The following is a 27,761-nucleotide window of genomic DNA, read 5'->3' on the forward strand; positions in this document are numbered from 1 at the left end:
TCTTCTACAAATCAGAAAAGATGATATGACTGCAAAGCCTAAAATGTTTACTATCTGACCCATTACATAAAATATTTCCTAACTTCTATTATAATTCATTGAATGAGGTTTCAAGTTATATAGATATAAGCAAGAAATTGGTGGAATTTGCTGTCATTACAAGAGGCTATTTCAATTTTTTTTTTTTTTTTTTTGTAGAGACAGAGTCTCACTGTACCGCCCTCGGGTAGAGTGCTGTGGCGTCACACGGCTCACAGCAACCTCTAACTCTTGGGCTTACGCGATTCTCTTGCCTCAGCCTCCCGAGCAGCTGGGACTACAGGCGCGCGCCACAACGCCCGGCTATTTTTCTGTTGCAGTTTGGCCGGGGCTGGGTCCGAACCCGCCACCCTCGGCATATGGGGCCGGCGCCCTACTCACTGAGCCACAGGCGCCGCCCAATATTTCAATGTTTTACATTTTATTATTTTGGGTACAATTAATTTTTCGTAGTACCATTCAATAACTTAAAAATAATCATTCTGTAAAATATCTCATGTATTTAAAAATAATTTGTTTTTTTTTTTAGACAGAGTCTCATTTTGTTGCCTTTGGTAGAGTACTGTGGTGTCACAGCTCACAGCAACCTCAAACTCTTGGGCTTACACGATTTTCTTGCCTCAGCCTCCCAAGTAACTGGGACTACAGGCGCCCGCCACAATGCCCAGCTACTTTTTGGTCATAGTTGTCATTGTTGTTTGGCAGGCCTGGGCTGGATTCAAACCTACTGGCTCTGGTGTATGTGGCTGGCTCCCTAGCCGCTAAGCTACAGGTGCAGAGCCACATGTATTTAAAGTATATAAATCCTGGGAATAAACAAATATAGCTCTATTGAGAAACATGAAGATCAAGAGACAAAATAATAACATAATATAGTTAATGATGCCAGGGAAAAAGACCAAAATGGTCTTCCAGCATAAGCTGGCATCTCCTAAATTCATTTCATTAGAAAGGGAAATGTATATGTGTTTTTTCTTGGTATTTACCATGCACAAGGGACTGAGAATCCACTGGTGACTAAGACAAAGTCTTAGGCTTCAAAAAATACAAATATTAAGGAATTAACGATAAAATTAATTATGTAATTACAAATAGCAATAAAAGCTTTACTGGAATAGTAAGAGTACAGAAATGACATATAATCAGGTGTTCTGACTTTGTGTGCGAGGAGGATTTTTTGAGGAAGCAACATTTAGGCTGCGTAGATGTGAATGCAGGCATGTAGGAGGAAGTGTGGGAAGCAGCGCTTCAGGCAGAAGCAGGAGCATGCATGAAAGGCTCAAAAGGAAAGAGCATTACGTCACGAACCAGCGTTTGTGACGCAGTAAGAGGAATATAGAAAGAGCTAGGGAATTGCTGTAAAATGAGGCAAGCAGGGGTCAAATCAGACAGAACCTTATAGGCTACACCAAAGTGTTAGGTCTTTATCTGATTTGCTTTAAAAATATATTCACTTTGGCACAGAAAAAAGGCAAGACAGAACTAGTGAGATGAATGAAGTTACTGTTATCTAGGAGAGAGATAAAAATGGCATAGATTGGGAAGCGCCTGTGGCTCAGTGGGTAGGACACTGACCCCAGTGGCAAGTTTGAACCCAGCTCCTGCCAAACTGCAACAAAAAAATAGCCAGGCACTGTGGCAGGCACCTGTAGAACCAGCTATTCTGGAGGCTGAGGCAAGAGAATCACCTAAACCCAGGAGTTGGAGGTTGCTGTGAGCTGTGAGGCTGCAAAGTGAGACTCTGTCTCTTGAAAAAAAAAAGGCATAGATTACAATGGCAGTTGAAGGTGGTGAGAATGGGTCAGATAGGACTTGCTGATGGAACAGTTGTGAAGAGTGAGATAAAGAAGGTTTAAAGATGACTCCTAGGCTTAGCACCTGAGCAACTGGGGTAGCCTGCAGGATTATCTACCAAAGGCAATCAAGGGGAGCACAAACACCTGAAGAAATAGGTTTATAAACAGAAGGTTCACACACTCCCAATCCATTCAGAAACCAATAGGTGACATAAAGATACGATGCACAAGAGAGTAAAATAGTAATTTTAAAAGGTAACAAACTAGAAAATTTATGCTCAGGCTAATGGCACTCAAATGAATTTTTTTCTTTGAACACTGATCTGACAAGAAAACACACATCTGCAATAGAGAGAACATCCTCCTTCAAGGCAAGGAAAGTTTGCAAAGTATCAGAAATGAGGGGAAACCCAGATACTGAAGATAAAAGCCTTCCAGGTAAGCAAGACAATTTACGAAAATAATCTTAAAGTTCTTATGAAGAAGAGAAGAAATGAAAAAAAAATGAAAAATTCAAAGGCAAGAATAAGGGGATGGAATTCTCTCTAAAATACGAGTTGTGACATTTAAGACAGTATAATAATGGCATTAAAACAGATAAATGAAAACAGATAAATGCAATAGAAAAATTCCATAAACAGACCCAGGGACATATAACAATTGAGTACATGGTTAAAACAACATCTCAAAACAAGGAAACAATGACAAAACTATTTGATAAATATTAATAACAAGCCATTTGGTATAATCTATACTTTACTGTATGTATCAAAATATTAATAAATTTCATAGCAATCAAAGATAAAAGTAAAATGACCTAACCATGTAAATACTAGAAAATAAACGTGATGAGAAAGGATTGAATGATAAAGGATTTCAAAGTCCCAAAACACAAATTGTTTAGGAGAAAACAAATTTGCATATATAGAAATGTTAAAGCTTCTATATGAAGGCACAATGGTAAGATAAAACAATCAACAACAGCAAAATAAATTAAACGTATGTTAAAGGAATTTCTTTAACAAGAACTCTTATAAATTTGTTGGAGAAAAGCATTTACCCCCAAAAATATGTGTACAAAAGAAATAGATAATTCATACACACACATAATGAATGAATATCAAAAAATTCTTATTTTCACAGATCAAGACATAAAAATTAAGTGAAATTTTTTTTTAATCTCTCAGATAAGCAATAATGTAAGGAAAAGGTATGCTACAGAAAATGGCAAACAGTAACCTAAACATGAGTACACAAAGAGTGCATCACAGCACTGCTAATAAAATGACAAACAGAAAACAATATGAATACTCACCAACTAAAACTATGGTATATAGTGCCATGTAGCCACTTTAATATACCTACAGCCTACTTTAATATGAACGTTTCTGCATTATCACTGAAAAAATGCTAGTTATAAAATGGCTTGTGTGAACCCTGAAATATTAACTTATATGTATGGACATGTATATATACACTAAAAAATGTCTAAAAAAGATAATCAATCAAAAGTTAACAATGATTAACACTTGATAAGATTTAGGGTTACAACTTCTTTGCTACTCTTTTACAAATGAAGATATATCATTTGTATGCGAATAAGTTATTTTAATTAAAAACAAATTTTTTTTTGGCTCAGCGCCTGTAGCTCAGCAGCTAGGGTGCCAACCACATACAACACAGCCAGTGGGTTTGAATCCAGCCTGGGCCTGCCAAACAACAATGACAACTACAATCAAAAAATAACCGGGCATGGTGTACCTTAGATGGCAAAGTTAGCTTTTTTTTTTTTTTCCTTTCTTTTTTTCAGACAGAGTCTCACTATGTCTCCCTTGATAGAGTGCGGTGGCATCACAGTTCACAGCAACCTCAAACTCTTGGGCTCAAGTGATTCTCTTGTCTCAGCCTCCCAAGTAGCTGGGACTACAGGCGCCCTCCACAACGCCCGGCTATTTTTTGTTGCAGTCGTCATTGTTGTTTAGCTAGCCCAGGGTGGATTTGAACCCACAAACTTTGGGTGTTATGTGCCTGGCGCTATAACCACTGTGCTACAGGCCTATTTCTATTTTAAGTAGAGATGAGGTCTTGCCAATGCTCAGGCTGGTCTCAAACTCCTGAGTTCAGGCAATCCACCCACCTCAGCTACCCGAAGGGCTAGGATTACAGTGATGAGCCACCTTGCCTGGCCAAATAAAATTTTAGAAGATTAGATTTGTTTATATCACACTGTTCTGCTTCAAATTCTTCATGTAGGAATTTGACTCCTTACTGTACATATCTACTTATAACATGAATAACATTACCTAAAGTTTAGACTTAACTTTAGTAAACTATTACTGCTAACCATGAAATGAACAACAGTTAATCCTGTTAGGGATGTTAATGTCCACACAGTTGAAAATCTACGTGTAATTACTGACTCTACAAAAACTGAACTATTAATAGTATACTGCTGACTGGAAGCCTCACTGATATCATAAACTATGTATTAACATATATTTTGTATGCTGTATGTATTACATAATATAGTCTTGCAATAAAGTGAGTTAGAAGAAAATCTTGGTAAAATCATAAGGAAGAGAAAATATATTTACTGTACTGTATGTATCAATATCATAAGTTTAAGTTGTGTGTTCACAAGATGGATCACCTGTCTGAAATGGTAGGCAACCAACTTCTTGCAGTCCTCAATCTATGGTATGTATCACGGCAATTCAACTTTTTCTTCCAAGGTCATGAGTATTCTTTGCTTCTTAAGAGCACTGTTATTATTTAGCTTTTGCAACAGTAATGCACTAACCACAATGAAAAATATACAAGAACCACAAGAGCACTTTTTACAGTGATATACAATTTACTGGAGAGATGAACTGCTCATGGAAGATGATTAGCACTACACAGTGTTTTAAGAGGATTATTAGCCACCCTAGAGCTCACTGAAATAGCAACAGAAGGCGACTATCGAGTAGTACAGTATGTACTACAGTTAATTTTAGGCAGCTATGATTTAATACTGCATCTTTTTGTTTGTTAAGTGCAAATGATGCTACGTGTGGTTTGTAAATGTGAGCCTAAGTTTTGATAAATTTTAAATTTTTATAATAGATGTGTATATATTATGATAGTAAATGGTAAAATAGACTATTATCTATTATCTGCAACATTTACTGTACAGACTAATGACATACCTTTTTCCAAATTGTTGCAGTATTTCTAGGCTCCATGGTTCATCTGGGAGTTTTTTCAAATTGTCAAACTGTTACTACCCCTTCAAAATTTTCCTATGTATTTACTGGAAAAACTCTTCATATGTAGTATAAATAAATACGCACAGATAAAACTCATATTGTTCAAGGGTCAACTGTAATTAACAAACGGTCACAGAATTTATAAGACTTCCAGATATCAACATTATAAAGAACTCTATGAAACATGGAATAACCTTGTTGACCTTGATAATTTTCCCAAATGATAGGAGAGGCTATATCACTCTTACAACATACCACTGATAAATCATTTTCACCTTGTCCCTACCCCTAGACCCTATGACATAGGTCTCTCTCCTAAGTTATAACTGTTACACTACAAAAACAGAAAAAAAGAAAAAGCAGGATAAAAATAAAAAGAAAGGCAAATAGCTCATTTTTTAAAAAGTTAAATAATTTTGGTGGCCAGATGCAGAGACTCATGCCTGTAGTCATAACACTCTGGGAGGCCAAGGCAGAGGGATTGCCTGAGTTCAGGAGTTCGAGACTAGCCAGAGACAGCTTGAGACTTTACCTCCCCTCCACCACCCCACAAAAAGCTTTGCCTATATAGGGTTATGTACTTCTTTTAGCCTAGAGAAGTGGTTCTCAACCTGTGGGTCGTGACCCCTTTTTTAACGATGAAAATACACTGTGGCAAGGTTGAGAACCACTGGCCTAGAGGGTCCCATGAAGACTACTGGGAGCTGGCACATTTCCTGATCCAAGAATGTTTCTGGTACCTTATTGTCATCATCAATAGCTTAGAAATTTGATGCTGAGGCAAAGTGATAAAATTTCCCCTTCTTTCCCACTTTAAGTGAACAGAAAAAAATAGAAGTTTAAAGAGCTCAATGTTTGGATCCAAGGTCATAAGCACAAGTGAAAAGAGTGGAAACCAGCAACAAGTTTTCTAGAGCTCTCTGATGCCACCCATGCACCTACATCTAATGCACTGTAATAGTCCATATGGACACATCTGTACACACAGGCATATTTTCTAAAAATGTGAGATATAAAATCTCTAAGAGTTATCCCACAGATAATTTTAAAACTTAGGAAGCAGGACCATTTCAAATTCACTTAAATCCATGAGTTTAGGTTGCCGTGAGCTGTGACACCACAGCACTCTACCAAGGGTGACAAAGTGAGACTCTGTCTCAAAAAAAATACTCAATATATACTGCTAATATGTTATCTTGTATATTTTATCTTGTTGGTTTTTTATGGAGACAGAGTCTTACTTTGTCACCCTTGGTAGAGTGCCACCTCAACCTTCCAGAGTGCTAAGATTACAGGCATGAACTACCATATGCTCAGCTATATTTTATCTTGTATCTCCTGTAATTGCACAAGTCAAATGTGACTTCAATATTAGCAATCTTTTTTTTTTCTTTTTGAGACAGAATCTTTGTCGTCCTGGTAGAGTGCCGGGGCATCATAGCTCACAGCAACCTCAAATTCTTGGGCTCAAGTAAGTTTGGTCATGAACAAGTATCATTCTATAGGCCAGGACTGCAGACCACAGATCTAGGGGAACATTATATCCACTGTTTACATGGACAGTACTGGTTCACGCCTGCTATATCAGTGTAATGATTAATAGCATCAAGAGTCATTCCCCAAACTGCCCCAGCTTACATGAGACATTTTATAAGGTCATCTTTTTCATAATTTTACCTACGTAATAACTAATGGATGAAAATCTTTCTAACTGGCTCCCTCTCATTCAATTGACTTACTACAAAATTTCTGACTTGAAATATGACAACAGCCCCCTTCATCTAATTTCCCATTTCTGCACATGCCATTCCTCTACCTTCTCCCTCTTTCCATTTTGTGAATGTTGATCTGGAAACTCAGATCAAACAGCATGCCTACAGTCCTTCTAAAGTTATTCTCTGTGCCTTCTGAAATAATAGTAACTATGACAGGTAATATGAACTGAATGTTCATTATCTATCAGGTCCTTAGCTTAAGTAATTTTATCCTGTTTCCTCGTAACTCTCTATGATAGGTTTTACTTTTTAAACTAGTAAGAACAGATACTACACTTGATATTAGCCAAAAATCCAAGAAGAGATGGGTTTTACTTTTTAAATGTGAATGCTAAGGTTCTTCAAGAAAGTAATCTCAGGGCGGTGCCTGTGGCTCAAAGGAGTAGGACGCCGGCCCCATATGCCAGAGGTGGTGGGTTCAAACCCAGCCCGGCCAAAAACTGCAAAAAAAAAAAAAAAAAAAAAAAAAAAAAGTAATCTCACAAAACTAAGTAGTGGAACTGAGACTTGAAACCTGGCATGTCTCATTCCAAGCCAAAGTTTTAAACCTCTCCTCTGTACTGTCTGACTTCTACCACCATTAATGGGTCTATGTGATCTGATACTTTGCCATCTGTGCTGCAATTCTTCTCCGCTTGGTCACCTCTGTGCTTTAGTGATGCTCTGAATGCACTGTACAGGAAAATCTGTGAGATCTAAGTCATTAGTCCTCTCTCTACCTTAAAGAGACTAGAACTACCTCAGTGACAGGAAAAGGCTCTGCTATCCACAGCACATGTAATTATATCTAGCCCAAAACAGTTAAACTATAAGGCAAAAGGCACTAAAATAATTATTCTTTAGTTCTAAATTCTATCTCATCTGCTGTATTTTAAGTAGAACATGGTTCAGGATTTATTTGAAATTATGCCAAAAGTATAAACAAGTACATTAATCTAATGGGTGTTCCTTGGCTGGCATAGTGCTATTTGCTAATAAAATTAGTTGCCAATATTTGAAACCTACGGCCTATTTTTTTTTTTTGACATAACTAAAGGTTTCTACATTCTTTTGAAACATTAAGTCTACATTTTTACACAATAAACAATGAGGCAACAACAACCATCTTAGTTGCCAATATTTAAAACTACAGCCTATTTTCTTTTTGATATAACTAAAGGTTTCTACATTCTTTTGAAACATTAAGTCTACATTTTTACACAATATAACAATGAGGCAACGACAACCATCTTCCCTTCACCAGAACACTTTCTCACATTCTATATAAGAACTACTTTCTATGATTTTCCAGAAACTGAGGTCAAATGTCAGTTGCCATCGACATGCTTGGGTGAAATGTTTCCTTGAATTTAAATGAACATCACCTAATAAAATAAACTCATGTTTCATAGCAAAGAACTAGCAATATTACAATTATCACCTGATGGCCTTAATCAGTTGAAAGCATAGATTCAATATGCTATATGATTATGAAGACATATATACTTATATTCAGGCCCACACTCCTCTCTGGGGAAAGAGAGAAAGGATTTCTTTGGTTAAGGATAGAGGGATATCACAAGAGTGTGGGATGAAGCTTGGATGTTTAAAGAAAAATAAGCATACCACATAGGAAACTGAAATGTAAAAACGGGTATATGTTCAAGTTGGTAATTTAAATACAAATCAATAAAGGGCTGTCAACTATTTGTCTTGAGAGTAATAACATTTTAACTAATGTTTGATAATTTTTTTTTTTTTTTTGTAGAGACAGAGTCTCACTTTATGGCCCTCGGTAGAATGCCATGGCATCACACAGCTCACAGCAACCTCCAACTCCTGGGCTTAAGCGATTCTCTTGCCTCAGCCTCCCAAGTAGCTGGGACTACAGGCGCCCGCCACAACGCCCGGCTATTTTTTGGTTGCAGTTTGGCCGGAGCTGGGTTTGAACCCGCCACCCTCGGTATATGGGGCCGGCGCCTTACCGATTGAGCCATAGGCGCCGCCCATGTTTGACAATTTTTGAGTGGCCCAATCACCTAATCCCAAATTTTTGCTATAGACTACTCCTACCTTTCAGAGCACATACATAAATTGTTTCAGTTTGGAAACTGCTTGTCCAGTGATTACTTCCACAGAAGAGACTCAATCTTTTTTTTTTTTTTTTTTTTGTAGAGACAGAGTCTCACTTTATGGCCCTCCGTAGGGTGCCGTGGCCTCGCCCAGCTCACAGCAACCTCCAACTCCTGGGCCCAAGTGATTCTCTTGCCTCAGCCTCCCAAGCAGCTGGGACTACAGGCACCCGCCACAATGCCCGGCTATTTTTTGGTTGCAGTTTGGCCGGGGCTGGGTTTGAACCCGCCACCTTCGGTATATGGGGCCGGCGCCCTACCGACTGAGCTACAGGCGCCGCCCCCAGAGACTCAATCTTAATTTTTAAACTGTGGAACAACACCTACAGGTGTTCAAACAAGGTATTTGTTTAGTGTGAACAGCTCCTGTTCATTTTGTGAACAAAAACTTGAGGACACATGGATACCACTATGTTACTTGACTTGAGTCTGTAAGCATCACAGGCTTCATTCTCAGTATTTTTCACAGTTGTGCCTAAAATAATTTGTATGTATAGTAGATTCTTGTGGGAGTATATATGAATAGGGAGTATGAATTTGAAGAATCATCAAATTCAGACTTGATTAGTGTTGGAGAATTTGGATATAGAGGTAGCTTTAAAAATATTCACAAAAAACAAACAGTCAAGTATCTCAGAATCTGATTTAGAACATGGAGGTGCAGAACCTATTTCAAATTTAAAAGAAGTCAATGCTGGACAACTTCAACAGAGATAAGACAACCTAAATCCAAAAACATGATTCTGATGCTAATATATCAGGAATAAAAGTCAATATTCATAACAAATCATCAATTTTACAAGTCTTCTAGCATATTACTTTTTTATAAATACAAAATATTGAAACTGAACTTGGGTAAATTATTTTGATTATTAAAAAAACAAAGAACATCCAGCAGTCCACCATGGATCATAATGGTTCTTAAAATCACTGCACGCCTCATTTGGCACATTTTGTTTCTGAGCTCTCTACAGTCAAAGGGTTAATCAACCCAAATGTAGAGTGTCCCTGAGTGAGTAATGAGGAATGGTAAAGAATTCTATACCAATCCTTAATATCACCTTATAACTCACATATCTAGATGGGCACATATACTCATCTGGACAATGAAAGACTGAGATAAAAGTCAGCCAGAGATCACTTCCTTTAGAAAACACGTCTGTACAACAAAGAACCAAATTTTAGGCTTTCTCAAATTCACAGTTTCAAGGGGCTCTAAATCCATCAGGAAAAAAGGAACAAAGGAAGGAAGGGAGAGAGGAAAAGGTAGAGAAAGAGAAAGAGAGAAAAAGAGAAGGGAAAGGAAAAGGGGAGGGGGAGAACTAAGGAAGAAAGAAAAGAGGTCTTGCTCTGCCACCCGTGGAGTTAGGAGTGCAGTTAGATAGTAGCTCACTGCAATCTCCAATTTCTAGGTTCCGATGAACTTCCTGCCTCAGCCTCCTGAGTAGGTTGGACTACTCATTCCCCACCACCACACCTGGCTAGATTTTATCTTTTTTTTTTTTTTAAATTGAAGATAATTATCTCACTTGGTCACCCTTGGTAGAATGCCATGGCGTCTTAGCTTACAGCAATCTCAAATTCTTGGGCTCAAGGGATCCTCTTGACTCAGCTTCCCAAGTAGCTGGGACTACAGGTGCCTATCACAAATGCCTGGCTATTTTTTTCAGAGCCAGGGGTGTCGCTCTTGCTCAAACTGGTCTAAAACTCCTGACCCACCTTGGCCTCCCAGAGTACTAGGATTACAGGCATAAGCCACTGCGCCCAGGCCCACTACTTCTTTTCAACAAAGTACTGGTAGCCCTATCCAAAGAAATTAAGCAAGAAAAATAAATAAAAGGCATTTTAATTGGAAAGGAAGAAGTAAAATTGTCTCTATTTGCTGATGACATGATCTCTTATGTAGAAAACTACCTAAGGACTCCATCCAGCCCCTGGCTAGTTTTTAAAAAGTATTTTGTGGAGGCTGGGCGCCCCTAGCACAGTGGTTACAGCGCAAGCCACATACACCCAAAGTTGGTGGGTCAGAACCTGCCCAGAGCCAGCTAAAACAACAATGACAATTGTAACAAAAAATAGCCGAGCACTGTGGCCGGTGCCTTTAGTCCCAGCTACTTGGGAGGCTGAGGCAAGAGAATCGCTTGAACCCTAGAGTTTGAGGTTGCTGTGAGCTGTGACACCACAGCACTATACCGAGGGCAACAAAGTGGGACTCTGTCTCAAAAAAATAAATAAATAAATAAATAAAATATTTTGTGTAGATGGAGTCTCGTTACATTGCCAACCTGGTCTTGAACTCCTGATTTCAACCAATCTTCCCAGCTCGGCTTCCCAAAGTGCTGGGATTAGTGGCAAGAACCACCAAGCACAGCCTTTAAGAACTATCTTGTTTTACCCTATACTTAGTCAGTAAATAGTCCATCATTCTGAAATGCCTTGTATTTGATCATCTACATCACTTGTTTGTAAAATGGGCACTGAGGAACCCCTCGCCATCCATTTATAAAAGAAAAAAAGATGTCCTCTACTCCTTAGCAACCTTGCTTTTATCTATTTTTATAAACTAGCCTCTTATGTTAGAAAAACTTTTTGTTTCAGATATAAGTTCTCACTATGTTGCCTAAACTAGACTTAAGTGATCCTCCTGTCTCAGCCTCCTGAGCAGGTAGGACTATAGGCTCATGCCTACACCCCTAGCTTCACTTTAGACAATTTTTAAGATCTAAAAATCACTTGTAGGCTGGGCACAGTGGCTCATGCCTATAATCCCAGCACTCTGAGAGGCTGAGGTGGGCGGATAACCTGAGCTCACAGGTTTGAGACCAGCCTGAATAAGAGCAAGACTGCCACCTCTAAAAAAAGTAGCCGGGCATTATGGCAGTTCCAGCTACTCTGAGGCAAGAGAATTGCTTGAGCCCAGCCTAGGAGTCTAAGGTTGCTGTGAGCTATGATGCCAAGGCACTCTACTGGGGTTGACAAGGTGAGACTATGTCTCAAAAAAATAAAAAATAATAAAATAATAAAAATCACTTGTTTCTGACATGAAAATTTAGGCTGCGCGCCCGTAAGTCAGTGGTTAGAGTGCTGGCCCTGTGCACTGGGGATGGCAGGTTCGAATCCCGCCCAGGCCTGCTTAACAACCCCCCACCCCCAAAACAGCAAAATTTAAAGTGACCCAGTAATGAAATAAAAATCTGTCAAATCTGTGGAATTCCTATCTCTGTTACAGTTTACTAAACTCTAGCTCCTTCTGGAATGTCTTGATTTCTAAAAGGAAGAAAGTGAAATCTTAGGAGACTGTGATAACATTCTTCACCAGGAACAAAAAGGCATATACCTGACAGAATTTACTAATAACCTTTGTAAATACAAGAGACCTTTCATATCCATAGGTTGTGCTGTGCATCCAAATATTCAACCAATCTCACATCAAAAATATTTGGAAAAAACAACAATAAAAAAATATAGTGTAACAACTGTAACAGTTCAGTATTTTAAGTAATCCATAGATGATTTAAAGTATATGGGAAGATGTGCATAAATCTTATTATAAATATTATGCCACAGCATAGGAGGATCTTAAGCATCTTTAGATTTTGTTATTCAAAGGAATGGAGGTGGTATCTTTGAACCCTACAGAAACTGAGAGATGATTGTAATTAAAGAAGACACTCTTCACTTAAGCTCATTTATATAGTTCTAAAAGGTGACAAGTACGCATGCTCTCAATAACACAGGCAATAGGCAATCATCTCAAGCAAAGCTACTTGGTAAAAATACTTAAATTTTCAATCTTAATGTTAGCATTAACAAAGAGTGCAGCATTTAATTCTCAAGGTTCAATGGTAAAAACATAAAATATTCATTTAATGAAGAGGTTTCCATAGGAATACGGCTTCTTTTGGTAACATGCAACAGCTCATTAGGAAGAGTGGCAGCAGCTGTGCTCTGAATGTGACGCCAATGCATAGAATATTTATTACCAATAAAAATTTGAAGTTATAATAATTTGCAAAGAGAAACAACATGTCTGTTTAAATACCATTTAGATACTTGAGGCTATAAGACAAATGATGAAAATGGAAAGTACAGAAAGTGGCTATTAGAAAAAAAGAAGAGATCAGTAGAAGTTAGTGAACAAATAAATACCTTCATCCATCACAGCTCACTCTGGCTTACCTGAGGAGGAGTGGGTGTGGATGTGGGTCTCCCAATGGGTGGAGTAGGATTTCTGCTGCCACCTCCAGACATAATCTCCTCTGTTATGTCTTTACCTCCCTGGTTTGGATCTCGAATTCTTATCTACAACGTTAAATAAAACAGCATACATACAGATGTGTCTTTGTTGAAAATTTATAGGCATACTGAAGAGAGTTAAAGGTGAAATGGGAAACCTGTCAAGTATCAAAGGTAATAATAATCACCACATTTGACTTTACGTCAATCATAGATCTATATGAGGTCACTCAAAGAAATTTAGGCTATTAGCTTTGACATTAACTAATCATGAACAAGCTAAACGAATACTAGTTGATTGGATTTCTAGATTTATTTATGTTTGTTTTATATGAATTATCAGATTGATTTTATTTACAATGCTTATTATAAGACAAGTTTCATAAAATAGTTTAAATATATGGAAGTTACTGTGTAAAACAAAGTTTAAAATGCCCTAAATGGTTCCCTGAGGTTCTCTAACAAAATGAAAATATACATATCCTATGACTTAGGAACAAAAATTTATCCTGCAAACAGTCTTACATATGTATGTAAGGATGCTCATTGCAATAGTGTTTTTTTCCAACAAAGAAAGATCCTAAAGGCCAATCAAGAACAGAATAGTTCAAAAATTATCTTACATATTTACATTTAAATACCACACAGCCAGTAAAAAGAATTATCATCAAGATAATACTGGCAGGTGAAAAATATGTACAACTGTGTGTATGGACTTATTTATTTTAAAGACTACCTATGCGGTAGCGTAGGTCTAGGCACTCCAAGGTGAGACATGAAGGGTCCCCTGCTATTTATTACCACTATACCTTAATCAAGGTAGCTTGAGAATATCAAGGAATTCACTAATACAATTACCTAGATCTAAAAGCTTTTAGGGGAGCAGCTCGTCAATTAAGATTTCTAATATCAGCTATTTTTTGCAGGTAAGAAAATATTTCTAATACAGTTTTAAGGATAGCTTAGATTCATTTTTTTCTTTTCTTTCTTTCTTTCTTTTTTTTTTTTTTGAGACAGAGCCTCAAGCCGTCGCCCTGGGTAGAATGCCATGGATCGCAGCTCACAGCAACCTCTAACTCCTAGGTTTAAGCGATTCTCTTGCCTCAGCCACCCAAGTAGCTGGGACCACAGGTGCCCGCCACAATGCCTGGCTATTTTTTGGTTGTAGTTGTCATTGTTGTTTGGCAGGCCCAGGCTGGATTTGAACCCACCAGCTCTGGTGTATGTGGCTGGCACTTTAGCTGCTTGAGCTACAGGCACAGAGCCAGATTCATTTTTTCTACTTTCTTCTTCAGTAACATCTATTACTGCTGTCTTCGATTTTCATTATCTCATTTATTATTATAATTTTTCTACATTCTTATCTGTGTGAGTGGGAGTCAGTGGGCATCTCTCTTGATTGAAAACACCACCTGTTTTGTGTGTTTTGACAGGTAAGAGATTACAAGCCACTCTTCTATAAAATGTTCTGCAATTTTAATTTTATATTACTACACTCTCATTATAGGTAAAGCCCCTATAAACTTATTTAAAACAGAGGATACAATTTCTAAATTCAACTTTGTCTTTTAAAATATATCTATTCCACAGGAAGGATTTTTCTTCTCATCTTTAACACTGTAGCTCATTTTCTCTTTGCTTTTACTTTCTTTTGTCAGCTTATACTTGAATGGAGAGCCGATCAAAACTGGTGTTAAGGAAGAACCAGTACAGGAGAACTGAGCTCAAATTCCTCTCACTGAGTGAGATCTTGGCATGTTAAACCCTCCCACTTATAAAGCCGGAGTACATGTTATGAAGTAGCACGACCAGCTCAGTGAATAGTCAAGTTTGAATTATGCAAATGGATGTATAACTTCTAGTTATATATTCCTAAAACTCCTCGAGATCTTGTGGTAGGAATGCACAGGAAGAAGAAAAAAATGACAGTTATTCATGAACTGAGATAAATAACAATTGGGTAAAATTATTTGGTAAGTGAACAGACTTTCAAATTTAAAATAAAAAAGTTAATAATAATCTCTTACAGTTTTTTTCTCTCTCTTGGCTGGAGGGGGCTGTTGCTGTGTAGGCACTATGATAGGTGCTGACTGATACACTGGCTGACTTGGGTAAAAAGGCGTTCCTAAAGAATTAGAAAAAAATGAAAAGAGGCACTCAGTTATTGTCAAACACTGCAGGACTATCAATGGCATTGTGTTTGGGAACAATCCCTTAAAAAAAGATTAAACAAAAACATTCTTCTTAATCATCGCTTCCCACTAGCTATCCTCCAGTTACTAAATTGAGAAAGAAATTATTCCCACAAATATGAAATGCATTCACAAATTCACAAACATTCAAAATGAAAACAACTAGATACCTACTCCTACAGATTTTACACCAGTTATATTCCTAAAACACAAATCAAGTTGGGCATAGTGATGCATGCCTTTAGTCCCAGCTACTCCAGAGGATGATAGGCAGAAGGATCACTTGAGGTTAAAGTTCAAGACTACACTAAACTATGATCACACCACTGCACTCCAGGCCAGGTAGACAGAGGAAGATCCCATCTCAAACAAAAAGAAACAAAACAAAACCAGAACACAGTAAGCCAGAAGTGGTGGCATGACCTTGCAGTCCAAGCTACTCAGGAGAGTGAGGTAGAAGGATTGCTTGAGCCCAAGCAACATAAACACATAAACACACACACATATCATGCTACAGTGTTGCTTTTAAAAATTATTATTCTGGGGCGGCGCCTGTGGCTCAGTGAGTAGGGCGCCAGCCCCATATGCCGAGGGTGGTGGGTTCAAACCCAGCCCCGGCCAAACTGCAACCAAAAAATAGCCGGGCGTTGTGGCGGGCGCCTGTAGTCCCAGCTGCTCGGGAGGCTGAGGCAAGAGAATCGCGTAAGCCCAAGAGTTAAGAGGTTGCTGTGAGCCGTGTGACGCCACGGCACTCTACCCGAGGGCGGTACAGTGAGACTCTGTCTCTACAAAAAAAAAAAAAAAAAAAATTATTATTCTGGGGCCCACTACCTCCAATAGTGACTCTCACACAAGGGTTTGCGAATGTAAATAGGTTTGGTCAGGCAAAGGAGGGAATATATCTGATCATCTTGAGAGGTTGAGGGATGGTCTAATTCTTCTCCTTACTTACAGAGAACTATTGCCCCAGGGAGTTACTATGAAGGATTGGCAAATGTCCTAATGTTGGGTGGGAAAAGACTAAGAACAAGTAGCCTAAGAGGTTAAGTCCTGATAACTAAGAATCCAGGTTCCAAACTACATTTTCTACCATTCTTAAATCTCACACCTTTGCTCTGGCTGTAACTTACTCCTAACTCCTATCCCTTGACTATACCAATCTCTTCAGCTTAGTTCATACTTTTCACTATACTGCCCATCTGCCTGAAATTATCTTCTTCTCACTCCTTATACTCCAAGTGAAATATTTTTAACTTTCAAAACTTTATATTGTTATAAATCCTATCAAATCAGAGTACTTCAAGTAGAGGTTGGGAGAAGGAGTCAGACGTTAGATATTCTGAAGGGAGAGCCTATAGAGTTGAGTGTTGGTATGAGAGAAAGAGGGCTCAAAGAAAAGACTGAAGGTTTTTTGCCTGAGGAGAGGCAAGAATGGAGGCACTGTTTACTAAGATCAGGAAAACTGGAGTTGCAGGCAAAAAATCCAGAATTCAATTTTAGACCTGTAAAATTTGAAATGGTTACTAGATCTTCAAATAGAAATATCAAACAGATAGAAAAAGACAAATGTGGGGTCAGAGTGTTAAGTATGAGCCAGAGTTATCCATTTTCAAATTAGGAGAACATGAATAACATTTAAACCAAAAGACTAGACTGGATAACTCAGGAAATGAGTACACATAGAAAAGCAGCATTCTGGAGCATTCCATCTTTGTTAGAGATAACAGAAATGATATAAAACTGCAAAGGAAATAAAAAGGAAAACCAAGGGATTAGCTGAAATGAAGAACATCGTTAAGAATGAGACAGATGTTTAACTATGTCAAATGGTACTAAGAGGTCAACTAAGATTTGTCAAAGTAAAAATCACCAGCGACCTTGGCAAAAGTCCTTTGGGCAGAGAGGTGGATGCTATGCAGTCTGATTTGGGTGAATTCTACAGTGAAATAGAAGAAAAAAAATAAAGACAATGAGTATAAATAATGTCTTTTTAAAAGAAGTTTTCCTACAAAAGGGAAGCAGAAAAATCGGTCTATAGCTGGATCTGAAGACAGAAAAAACCTTTTTAAAAAATATAAAGTGAAACTGTATGCTAATGGCAGTAATCCAGCAAAGGAAGGGGAAAAAGCTGTCATCGTGGGAAAAACAGAAGAGAACTGCCAGAGTGATAGCTTTAAATAGGTACAGGATGGGATCTAGTGCACACATGAAGGACTGGTCTTCCACAGACACATGGAATTGATTCATGGTAACAAGGAAGAAAGCAATGTGTATGAAGGTAGTTAAACCAAGATGAAATCCTTGATATTAAGTAAACGATCAAATAAGTAATACTGGCTCTATTGTAACAGTCATGTCATCAAGATCCCCACCACCATAATAATTTTCAAGTATAAATATTATAGAAACAGTATGATCTACAGTACCAGAGAGAGAAATTTCTAGAGAAAAAGATTTTAAAAGTCCTAAGCAGAAGTCATAACCAGGATTTCAGTAAGTTTAGTGTAAAGAGATCAAAATTCCTCAGGCATCCCCTGAGTAAACTATTCTCAACATAGAGCTCAAATTAGTGATTGTGTGCTATCCTATTACGTTATTAGATCAGAAATTAACTCAGAAAACAAACGCTGAAAATTGGTTTCAAAAGCTGCTAGACAAGCAACATAATCTGCTCACCTTGCAATGTTTTTCAAGGTAAGGGAAATAAGATCCAAAAGGTGAACTATCTACATTTTTTTTCTTTGAACCATTTACTTTAAAAAAAAAGATTCTTCTCATGAAATATTTTGAATCCACATGACTGGGGAGAAGCTGGTATATCACATGTATCCATTATCTACTGAATAAACCCAGCAGAACAGGATTAAACACAAATAATAAAATAATAAGTCTTCTTAACTGTGGGCCCCAACAGAGTAAAAATCTGCCCTACCAAACAATGGTTTTCTTTCACAAACATATTTACATTTTCTTTATATAGAAGATAGGCAGAGACACTTAAAAAAAAATTTTTTTTTTTTGTTTTGTTTTTGTTTTTGAGACAGAGTCTCTTTTATTCACCCTTGATAGAATGCAGTGGTGTCGAAACTCACAGAAACCTCAATCAAACTCTTGGGCTCAAGTAAGTTTCTTGCCTTAGCCTAGTAGCTGGGAATACAGGCACCCACCACAATGCCTGGCTATTTTTAGAGATGGGATCTCACACTCCTGAACTCAAGCAATCCATCTGCCTTGACCTCCCAGAGTGCTAGGATTACAGGTGTGAGCCACTGTGCCTGCCTCCTCCCCCCAAAAAATATTTTCTTATATTAAAAATGTGGGGCAGGTGCAGTGGCTAACACCTGTAATTCTAAAACTTCAGAAGACCAAGGTGGGTGGATCCTCGATTGAGCCTAGGGGTTTGAGACCAGCCTGAGCAACACAGCAAGACCTTCTTTCTACAAAAAAATACAAAAATTATCAGGGAGTGGTGGCATACACCTGTAGTCCCAGCTACTCGGAAGGACTGTTTTGAGACCAGGAGTTCCAGGTTACAGTGAGCTATGGCCACTGCACTTCAGCTTGGGAGTGGGCAGGAGAGGTGACAAGAGTGAAACTCTGTCTCTATTTAAAAAAAAAAAAAGAACAACTAATTTTAAATACCATTTATCAATTACACAAGTTAATTACTTAATGTCTCTGACCTCAAGGTTTCTTACACATGAAAATGAGGTACGTTTACCTACAGCAGGGGTCAACTACAGTCTAAGAGCCAAATCCAGCTCAGTACCACAATGCCTGGCTAATTTTTCCATTTTTAGTACAAATATGGTCTTGCTCTTGTTCAGGCTTATCTTAAACTTGAGAACTCAAAGTGATCCTCTCACCTTGGGCTCCCAGACTGCTAGAATTACAGGCATGAGCCACCATGTCTGCCTAGCCTAGATTTCTTCTCATTGGTAAAACCCAAGCGCGCTCGCGCGTGTGTGTGTGTGTGTATCAAACAAATGTTATTACTGAGATCCAGAAAGGCAGGCTGGTGAGTGGTGGCTTACAACTGTAATCCTAGCACTCTGGGAGGCTGAGGTGGCAGCATCCTTTGAGCTCAGTAGATGGCACAGAACTCTAGCCTGGGCACATAGTGAAACTGTCTTAAAAATAAAAGAAGAGGAAAGAAAAAAATTCTTGAAAGGCAAGAAAAATATTTTACACCTGTAATCCACAAAATCACACATTGTACATCTTCTAAAACAATGTTTAAAAGCTTGAATGTTCCACAGAAACAACGAAATATTCAGGTCAGCACAGAAAAATCAATTTATTCTACAGTACACCCAGAACAGTAATATTGTCAGCATACAGCCACCAAGGACAATATTGCCTCTCCAAATACCACTGTGGGAACGACGACTCCTTGAGCTCTTATGAGCTGAATACTAAGTCCAGTGACCAAAGAGACTCAGGAAAAGAATGAAAAGATGATGATGGGGTAGGAGAAATGATATGGTAGAGTGAGATAAAAAGGGATTATAATGGTTTGAGGCAAGGGTGAATGGAACCTTTTATCACTGTAAATTCTCAATCATTTTCTTTTTTTTACCAACATTACCACCACCACCACTTCCAATCAAAATCTAGAATTTTCCATCTTGGGCCATAACTCTCCAAGGTTTGTCTAAAAATAATTTCACTCTCCTTCAGGTTATTTTTCTGATATAACAAGCATCAAAATGTTTAAGAAACCCTGGGAGAAAAACTGAAAATTTTACCTTGAGCAGTTTTTCCTCAAAACTGTAGAAACATTGTAAGAATTATACTTTGGCAGCAGAATTCCACAATCATGGTTACAGAAATTCAGTGAAGATAAAAACATTCTTTGAGAATCATTATTCAAGAGTTAAACTGAGTACAGGAATAAAATGGTAGTATGCTGGAATGAACGATAAAGCTTAAAATATAGAGCTAAGAACTCTGGGGAAAAGACCACTCAACTCACAAACTCAAGAAGTACCCCAAGAAGGAACAAATCTCAGGATTCATTCCTTGCCAGTTTTTCCAGAGGATGGTTCTCTACCTTAGAACAGAGGATTTCTACATCAGAACACATAATTATGAGCCTCTCCTCTCACCCACTTCTAACCTGAACCCAAGTTTAAGACAGGAGAGGTGGGAAAAGAAAGGGAAACAAATACAGGACAAGGGAGGCATCTGAAATAAATGGAGATGAAGAATGGGGAGTGGAAAGAGGAGAGATTCCAAAAGGAAGAACTAGAAATGGAATGTTTATGGCTCCTAGACCACAAGACCAAGGCAGCTGCCCAAAGACCTATAATTAATGAGCACTATTGAACCAGAGTTTTTAATTTTGATAAAAGCAAATTAACTAGTGACAAATTTTAAAGCTAAAATATCTGTCCAAATGATGAAAACAATCTAAACTTCCATCAATAGAGGACTGGATAAATAAATTAGGTTTCATTCCAAAAATGGAAAAGTAAACAGCTTTTAAACCAAATGACAGAAGTTCTGTAGATAATAAGAGAATGATGTCTGTGTAACACACTGTGAAATTAACCACCCCCAAAAAACCCAAAGAAGTTCTAGAACATTATAAATAGTGTGTCAAATTACAGCTAAAAATTGTTTAAATGTAAATAAAGTATGTATCAAACTATTGAATGTTACTTCCTTAAAGGGTGGAAAGGAAGAGAGACTATTTCAACTTACTATACTCTCCATTACTTGAATTTTTATAATTAACTTGGTTTCCTTCATAATAAAATAAAGTATGTTAAGATCAGTTTTCTAATATAAAAGAACTAGGGAGATAGATGATAAACTGCCCACTCTATGGTTATTATATCGCCAAGTTTTATTAGGGAAACCCAGGTGCAATGGCTCATGCCAATAATCAGGAGGATGAGCAAGGAAGATCACTTGAGGCCAGGAGGTTGAGACCAGCCTGGAGAACAAAGACAGACCTCATTTCTTAAAAAATTTTTAATTTAAAAAGCAAACTAAAATAATTTACTGGAGAAAAAAGAATATTTATGAAAGAAAATAGACATCAATAATACTTAAGATAAAACTGCATCTCAACATTCTGTATTACAAAAATGATGTATGTCTAATAAAAATAAAGCCAAAATGGTATATTACATGTACAAATATGCAAATTACTTTCCTACTAGTAAACTCATCTACATTGTTTCTGTACATATTACAGCAGTAGTATTAAGAGCAATAAAGACAGCTGCCAGACTTAGATGAACTTTGATGATGACATTTTCTGAGTCAAAAAGGATTTGCATAATTTCTGAGTAATCAGCAGCCTGGATTCAGTGTGACACCTTTAAAAATGATTTTGTAAATTAGAAGACACAACTGCCTACTGTCATAAAACTGAAAGAGAAATGCTGTTAATTTTAGCATATTTACTCTGACTGAAAATACCAGAATCCATTTTACAGTTTTTATTTTTTTCCTTTTTTTTTTTTTTTTTTTTTGAGACAGAGTCTCATTATGTTGCACTTGGTAGAGTGCATCACAGCTCACAGCAACCTCAAACTCTTGGACTTAAGCAATTCTTTTGCCTCAGCCTCCCAAGTAGCTGGGACTACAGGTGCCCACCACAATGCCTGGCTATTTTTTGGTTGCGGCTGTCATTGTTGTTTAACTGGCCCGGACTAAGTTCAAACCCACCAGTCTGGGTTTATGTGGCTGGTGCCATAACCACTGTGTACAGTGCCCGGCCCATCTTACAGTTTTTCTGTTAAAAAATTCTAGATAAGAACAACCAACACTACATTTAATTATAATTTTATAAGGCAAGGTGCGATGACTCATGCCTGTAATACGAGCACTCTGGGAGTCTGAGGTGGGTGGACTACCTGAGCTCAGGAGTTGGAGACCAGCCTGAGCAAAAGCATTGTGGTGGGCGGCTATAGTCCTCTTGCTTCAGCCCAAGAGTTTGAAGTTACTATGAGCTATAATAAAGACTCTGTCTCAAAAAAAAAAAAAAATTATAATTTTATTTAGATTTAAGTTTTCATAGTAAGGCCTAATATAAAGGCAGTAGAATTGTAGGAACTGTGACTTAAAGCTAAGTCCAAGCGGGTACATGAGCAAAACTTCAATAGCCCTAGCTATACTCTATGTCAAAAACTGAGTGAAGCCAGGCCCAGTGACTCACAACTATAATCACAGCACTTTGGTAGGCTGATGCCACAGCATCACTTGAGGCCAAAAGTTTGAGACCATTACAGGAAAATACAAGATCCAGTCTTGACAAAACAAATTTCAAAATTAGCCCAGTATGGTGGCATGCACATATAATCCTAGCTACTCTGGAGGCTGAAAGAGGAGGACTGCTTCAGACCAAGAGTTTGAGGCTGCAGTGAACTATGAATGCATTACTGCATTCCACCCTAAGGTGACAGAGTAAGACTCTGTTTCAAACTCAAACACACACACACACACACAAACTCAAACACACAAAACAAAAACAATATATTTCAAGACATACTATTTTGCAAACATTTCATAATAATAAAATAGGTTAATAAACCTGAGTTAAATAAACGTATGTATTTCAGACATTTAATGAGGTTATAAAATACAGTACCCCCCATCTATGCTTATGCTTTCCACGGTTTCAGTTACCTTACGTGTGGTCAACCGCAGTCCACAAATATTAAACAGAAAATTCCAAAAATAAATAATACATAAACTTTAAATTGTAAGCCATTCTAATCTACAATCTACTCACAACAAAATAAACTCTTGCACCAAAGACAAAAACCACGCTTTTGTTCCGTGTATTCACATTGTGTTTGCTACTTGCCTGTCAGTCACTTAGTAGCCCTGTTGGTTATTAGGTCAAAAGAACATGATATATCTAGGGTTCAGCACCCACCAGGGTTTCAACAATCTACTGGGGGTCCTAGAATATATTCCCCAAGGATGTGGAGGAACTACTACATATCATTTTAAAATGGCAGTTACACAAGGCAATAATTACCAAGGTAGTAACAGGAAGTATTTCCAATCTCTAAAATTAAAGCCAGGTAATATTTGGTTACCTGGCAAGTGAAAAAAAATTTTTTCTTGAAATTTATTTTAAAAACTTTCAGATTAGTGTAAGGGTACCTACAATTAGGTTATATTGTTTATATTTGTAAGGTAAAGTCTGAGTTGCAGTTTAGTCTTTCATCCATGAAGTGTGCCATATATCCCAACATTGTACCTGTTAGGTGGGAACTTAATCTCCTTCTACTCCTTCTTGAATTTGTTTTTCTCTTGTGTGGGCCTACTACACAAGAGAAATCTTATTAATCTACTAGTTTCAACATAGTATTGAATACATGGGATGCTTGCTTTTCCATTCTTGAGATACTTTACTTACGCTCTCTAAATCCATGGCTGTACAGTATTGCACTGCTCTCTAAATCCATATATTCCAATGCTCTCTAAATCCATGGCTATATAGTATTCCATTCCATATACTCCAATGCTCTCTAAATCCATGGCTGTATAGTATTCCATTATAAACATATACCACAGTTTAATTAATCCACTGAAGTGTTGATGGGCCCTTGGGTTGTGTCCACATCTTTGTGATTGTGAATTGAGCTGCTATATACATTCAAGAGCAAATATTCTTATAATAAAACGATTTATTTTCTTCTGAGTAGATACCTAGTAATGGGACTGCAGAATCAAACGGAAGATCTTCTTTTAGCTTTTATAGGATTCTCCATGTCTTTCCAAAAAGGCTATATTAGTTTGCAATCCCAGCAACAGTGCCTATGTGTTCCTTCTCTCCATACCCACACAAGCAACTGCAACTTTGGGATCTTGTGATGAGGGCTATTCTCATTGGGATTAGGTGAGACCTCGAAGTGGTTTTGATTTCTATTTCTCTGATGATTAGGGAAGACGAGCATGTTTTCATGTGTTTTTTTGGCCATTCGTCTGTCCTCTTGGGAAAAGATGCTATTCACGGCCCTTACCCAATGACTAATGGGGTTGCTCTTTTCTCATTGATTTGTCTGACTTCTTTGTAGATTCTAGTTATTAGTCCTTTGTCAGTTTCATAACTCGTGAATATCTTCTCCCACTCTGAAAGTTGTCTATTTGCTTTGTTGATTGTGTCCTTAGTTGTGCAGAAGCTTTTTAACTTGATCAGGTTGGAATTGTTTTTTGGGGGGGAGCAGGGAGATAAAGCCTTGCTCTGTTGCCAGGTCTAGAGTATAATGGTGTCATCATAGCTCAAGGCAACCTCAACTCCAGGGTTTATGTGCTCCTTCTGCCTCAGCCTTCAAGGAGCTGGGACTATCGGCACACACTACTTGCTCTGTTGCTGAGGCTGGTCTTAAACTCCTGGCCTTAAGTGATCCTCCCACTTGACCTCCTAAAGTACTAGGATTACATGTGTGTGCCACCTTGCCCAATCTCTTGGGCTTTTAATACAAATCAATTCTGTTGTAAAGGTTCTTAACTAAACTACTAAATCCCAAGATTAGGAAACTGGCTAAAGGATAGAGTACCCATTTTAAACTTGTTAAAATTGTTTATTATGTCCTTGCTTTGCTGATAGTGGATGTGATCAATGCTTACTGACTTTTGAGCCTTAATTTTTCTAGTATCCAATATATTTTGTCCCTTATAGTTCCCTGCTAAGGAATAAATGAAGTGTAATAATATTCAGTAGTTGAATTAAATTTATAGTTTTTTTATTTTAAAAATTTTATTGAATTAAATTTTCATTCCTTCTCAGTTCAGAAGCAGCTCACATGCCAAATATAAACTTGGCATTAGAATTAGAACACTTAGAAGAGAGCAGAGAGAGGGAAGGAGGGAGGGAAGGAGGTGGGGGAAGGGAAGAACAGAGAGAGGGAAGAGGGGAGTGGGTGGTAGGGTACCATATGTGACACAACTTTGGGGGCAGGACACAATTATAAGAGGGACTTTACCTAACAAATGTAATCATTATAACCTGGTTCTTTTACCCTCAATGAAACCCCAACAATTAAAAAAAGAAAAAAATAGAAACACTTTTAAATTTTCAAAGCATTTCTATTTGAACTAGAACTTAAAACCTCTCCCTGGAACATGTCTTATCATAATTTGCAAATAAGAAACCCACAAGTTCACTGAGTTGTATTCAGTTATCCCATGCATATTCTCCATGTGCCCACAAGTCAATGTTCTAGGTACTGAGGATATAGCAGTGAAAGAAACAAATAAAAATCCCTGCTTTTGTGGATACTACATTCTACTGGGAAAGAAAGACAATAATAAAATCTCTAAGCTGTAAGGTAAATGCTTGGAGAAAAAGAAATCATGGGAGGAAGATAAAGTATATTTATGCCATCAGTAACAATTTAGGTAATAATGAGTTGGTAGCAAATGTCAGAATTCTGACACATGGGCTCTTTTAGCAGAATTACCAGCTTCTTCAAAAACTGTCATTAATTACATATAACTCTATAATACTCTACTATTATAAATCATTCTCTAAGAAGCAGCTTTTAAAGCTGGATGTGGTGGTGTGTGCCTACAGTCCCAGCTACTTGGGAGGCTAAGGTGGAAGGACTGCTTGAGCCCAAGAGTTTGAGGTCAGCCTGGGAAATATAGGGAGATCCGGTCTTTAAAAAAAATAATAATAAGCAAAAAGTAGCTTTAAAGAAAGAACAATTAGCAACATTTTATTTAAAAATCCTTCCTACCACTAAACCTCATTGTGTAAACTGACTACCAAACAACAAAATTAAATAAACACAATAAACTAAAAAAACAATAATTGCTTTATCTCCCACCCCTACTTACCATACGCATTGGGAAAATCCCCAGGTCCTGGTCCAGGATAAAAAGGACCTGGCCCCGGTGGTTGAACTGGATATTGTTGTGGGGGCCCAACATAAGGAGGGCCACTATGACGGTACTAGAAAAGAGAAAGCATAGAAATTTATAAATGATAAGAAAATAGCTTACTACCAAAAACAAAGTTTCCTCTGTGTTAAGAGAATCATTTAAATAAGGAAAAGCCAATGGATTGAACACATTTAAAATGCTGCTTGCCATCAAAATGCAATGCGGGAAAAGAAAAAGGTTCACCTTAGGTAAAGCCATACAGCAAATCAGTGCACAGGCAGACATCAGCTCACTCTGAAATCTGATCAAGCCAGCTTTCAAATACATTAAATAGTATCACAGGAAGAATATAATTATTAATTCCATTTTTGAGGAGTTGGCTATGGGGAAGAGATGGTGTAGAAGCTGGGACATAAAAATAATTTCTCTATCATCTGAGAAAATTTTAATTGAAGAGTACAGAAATATCTCCATGCAATTTTATGTAAAATGACAAAATAGCTAGACTTGAAACCAATAAAGAAGTTCAGACATTACCAAAAACCCACCTTCCCCCCATCTCCTTCTGATGAGAATTTGGGTTAATTTCCTCTCTATTGTTAAGCCACCCAGGCCAGGCCAAGAGATACTTACCTGTGGTATACAGTACTGAGGACCCTGGGGCACTGGGTATGGCATGGGCAGATGGTTAACCATCATGATGTGCTGATTGGCCTGATACACTGCAGTGGGTGTCTGTGCACCAGGACGAATGGAAGGACTGCTGTTTGGGATGGTAGCTCTAGGAGGCTGTATTTGAGGCCTCTGGAAAAACTGGGAAGGAGAGAAAGAATTTTTTTTTTTTTTTTTTTTTAACAAAAAGGAATATATAGATTTTACTGAGCTTTCACCTTGTTTTCTACTAATAAAAATCTGATCAATCTGAATTACTAAGTGCAACATACATAAAAAGAGAATAAATTACCAATCACTGGGTTCCCCCAAAATGTACTATACTAGTCACGTTCTGATCAATGTCATTATATGTTTGAAAACAGTAGGGCAGTCTCGACTTTAAGTCTCAGCTATATTATAATTCTATACCATAATTAGTAATTTAAAATGTATAATAAAATGTTAATATATAACAAAAGGGGTAGCCAGTATCTCTCTAAACATTTTTCTGTATTATATAAAATCATCAACTCTTTCATAAAAAGTAGGTGGCTCATTACAAATTAAAAATAGTCCCCTACAAAACTATCATTCAAGTAATTTATGAAAAACTTAGAAGAGCAAGGAGTCTCTCTGAACATAAAATTTTTCATCCTAGTACATCAAGGTCAAGATAAATTAAAACCATGTGTAGGGTTGTCATATGCCAAACTAAGCCCTATTTTTCAAAAAGGTGGCACAATTCCATACTAAACCAAACCCAATTTGCTTTCTAAAACAATTTGCAATAAAAGTAGAGAATCTAGATAGACCTGAGAATGGTCTACAATGAACAGGACTCAAATCTCCCAAATTG

The 27,761-nt window shown here is 37.6% G+C and overlaps 1 protein-coding gene and 1 pseudogene across 23 annotated transcripts in view; both read right to left on the bottom strand.

The window, feature by feature from the left end:
• Positions 1-27,761, bottom strand: part of EIF4G3 (eukaryotic translation initiation factor 4 gamma 3) — a 353,942-nt gene that overhangs the window by 171,944 nt on the left and 154,237 nt on the right. For all 23 annotated transcript variants that reach the window (XR_008377043.1, XM_053577412.1, XM_053577414.1 and 20 more), the window contains 4 exons: positions 26,885-27,064; positions 26,207-26,321; positions 15,233-15,330; positions 13,149-13,271 (listed from right to left, as the gene is read on the bottom strand). Coding sequence is in view for 22 of the 23 variants with exons in the window: in XM_053577412.1 (XP_053433387.1) it covers positions 13,149-13,271; positions 15,233-15,330; positions 26,207-26,321; positions 26,885-27,064 (516 nt within the window). In the remaining variant the exon portion in view is untranslated. The remainder of the gene's footprint in view (positions 1-13,148; positions 13,272-15,232; positions 15,331-26,206; positions 26,322-26,884; positions 27,065-27,761) is intronic.
• LOC128575749 (uncharacterized) lies at positions 7,042-7,164 on the bottom strand (annotated as a pseudogene).

Source organism: Nycticebus coucang, chromosome 22, assembly GCF_027406575.1.
Source record: "Nycticebus coucang isolate mNycCou1 chromosome 22, mNycCou1.pri, whole genome shotgun sequence".
NCBI classification, from domain to species: domain Eukaryota; kingdom Metazoa; phylum Chordata; class Mammalia; order Primates; family Lorisidae; genus Nycticebus; species Nycticebus coucang.